Source organism: Gavialis gangeticus, unplaced genomic scaffold (genome assembly GCF_001723915.1).
Source record: "Gavialis gangeticus isolate Ggan-Ray unplaced genomic scaffold, GavGan_comp1, whole genome shotgun sequence".
Taxonomy (NCBI): domain Eukaryota; kingdom Metazoa; phylum Chordata; order Crocodylia; family Gavialidae; genus Gavialis; species Gavialis gangeticus.
Window position 1 is genome coordinate 1 of NW_017728996.1, and position 1,743 is coordinate 1,743.

The 1,743-nt window shown below is 45.3% G+C and overlaps 1 protein-coding gene across 1 annotated transcript in view; it reads right to left on the reverse strand.

Moving 5' to 3' along the window:
- Window positions 1-273: 273 nt before the first annotated feature.
- IQGAP1 (IQ motif containing GTPase activating protein 1) overlaps window positions 274-1,743 on the reverse strand; it is a 279,633-nt gene continuing 278,163 nt past the window's right edge. Inside the window, exons 26-28 of the mRNA XM_019503860.1 lie at window positions 1,296-1,451; window positions 981-1,144; window positions 274-568 (exon numbers count right to left, since the gene is read on the reverse strand). Of these exons, the coding sequence (XP_019359405.1) occupies window positions 289-568; window positions 981-1,144; window positions 1,296-1,451 (600 nt within the window). The 3' untranslated portion in view covers window positions 274-288. The remainder of the gene's footprint in view (window positions 569-980; window positions 1,145-1,295; window positions 1,452-1,743) is intronic.

Here is a 1,743-nt window from a genome sequence, read left to right on the forward strand (position 1 = left end):
GGCCGTGAAATCGAAGAAGACACATTCCCAGGGGTAGCAGACAGACAATGAATAGAGAAAAGATAAACTGATTAGTGGAAGATCAAGCCTTTTCAAAAAGGAAGAGGGTCATTATCACCTGTAGTGTGAAAAAAGGGGTTTTCAGGAAGCAGGTAGATTATATATAGTATAATAAAATGTCAGCCAGAAAAATCCTTGCCTCTCACAATTCGTGGACCATCATAGCTACGTATCACTCCAACTTTGCTAAATTGGGCAAGACACTCAGTGAAACCAGGGTTGCAAAAATCAGATGGCGTAACACAGCCGAGCATACAAAGGAAAGCAGCAGGAGCTCCCATACCTGGCCTCTCCAGTCTGCGACTCCATCTGGTTAACCCAAGATTTGTAAATATCCACAGGATCAGTTTTGATATTGAGTGATTTATCATCCATGATTTCCTTCACAACAGGTGCCAGGATCTGCCTCAGTGCATTCTGGCCACGGGCGCCACGGTTGAAACTTACCACCATCTTAATAACAGTGGGATTGCCAGTCACAATCTCATGTATCTGATCTACCTTGGATCTGGAAGAGAATGAACATGAATAAACAACTAACGGGATTTTTTTGTCCACTGTGTCACACGCCATGGCACAGGCTTCCAGAAGCAGACTGTGTTTAGAGTTTTATTTGTCAAGAAACAGCCAGTGGTTTTGTCCTGAAACATGAATACAGTGCTAGACTGCACTAGGTAGCTCTTGGCACATGGCTCTGATGTGCCACAAAGAGACTTGAAGCCGAGGGCCTTTGCACAGCTCATCAACGCCCACCTGGAAAGGACCTAGTGCTGCTGCAGGCATTTAATCCTACATGCCATATGAAAAAAAACACTTAAAAAAAAATTGAGAGCAGGCTAGCATGGTGTGAAAAACATCATTTCACCACAGGCACACTCATCCACCCTCACAGCCAGGCCAAGCAACGCACTAATACATACTTTATCTCCTCCTTCAGAGCTGTCTGGAAAAGCCGCAGCAGCAGGTACTCCTCTCTCTGATTGGATGCATAGTTATACAGTGTGAAGATCACAGAATCCATAAATTTGGTGGATTTGTTCTGAGGCATCTGAAAAATCAGCTTGGCCAGGTAGGTTGGGTTAGTCTGTAACAACAGCAACAGCCGTTAAGCATTCACTTCTACAGAGGCCGTAACAACTTGTGACAGTGGTGGGCTAGAAGTGCAATGCACAAGTGAGGACTGGGTAAGAACATGGGAGTCTCTATGGCCAGGGGAAGCCTGAGGAGCTGCTTACCTGAAGTAGGTAGAACAGGTGCTGGTAGGCCTCCAGCTTCTCCCTCTTCTCTTTGCTCAGAGCCTTCAGACCTCCCTTCTGCTTGTTCAGCATCATCATGTCAGACAGCTGCTCCTTGTTCTTCTTCGTAAGCTTCTTGCTGTGGGAGACGACATCCTGCAGAGAGCCAGAGAAAGCTTTAAATTTAAGCACTGAAAATCAACTTACCTTTTAACTCTTCCCCATTTTCATTTCTCTCCTTTTGCTTTATAGTTATTTTGTGTGATGGCTTTTTTCTAGAGGCGCACCAACATATCGGTGCCATATCGGGTTGGCACCAATAAAAGGAAAATTAACATTATTGGTCATCGGCTTTGTTTTGCCGGTGTAGATGATAATGTCACCAGTAAATGCCACGTGCATGAGCACAGCTGCAGCATGCACCGCAGAAATGCTGCCCAGCAGCATG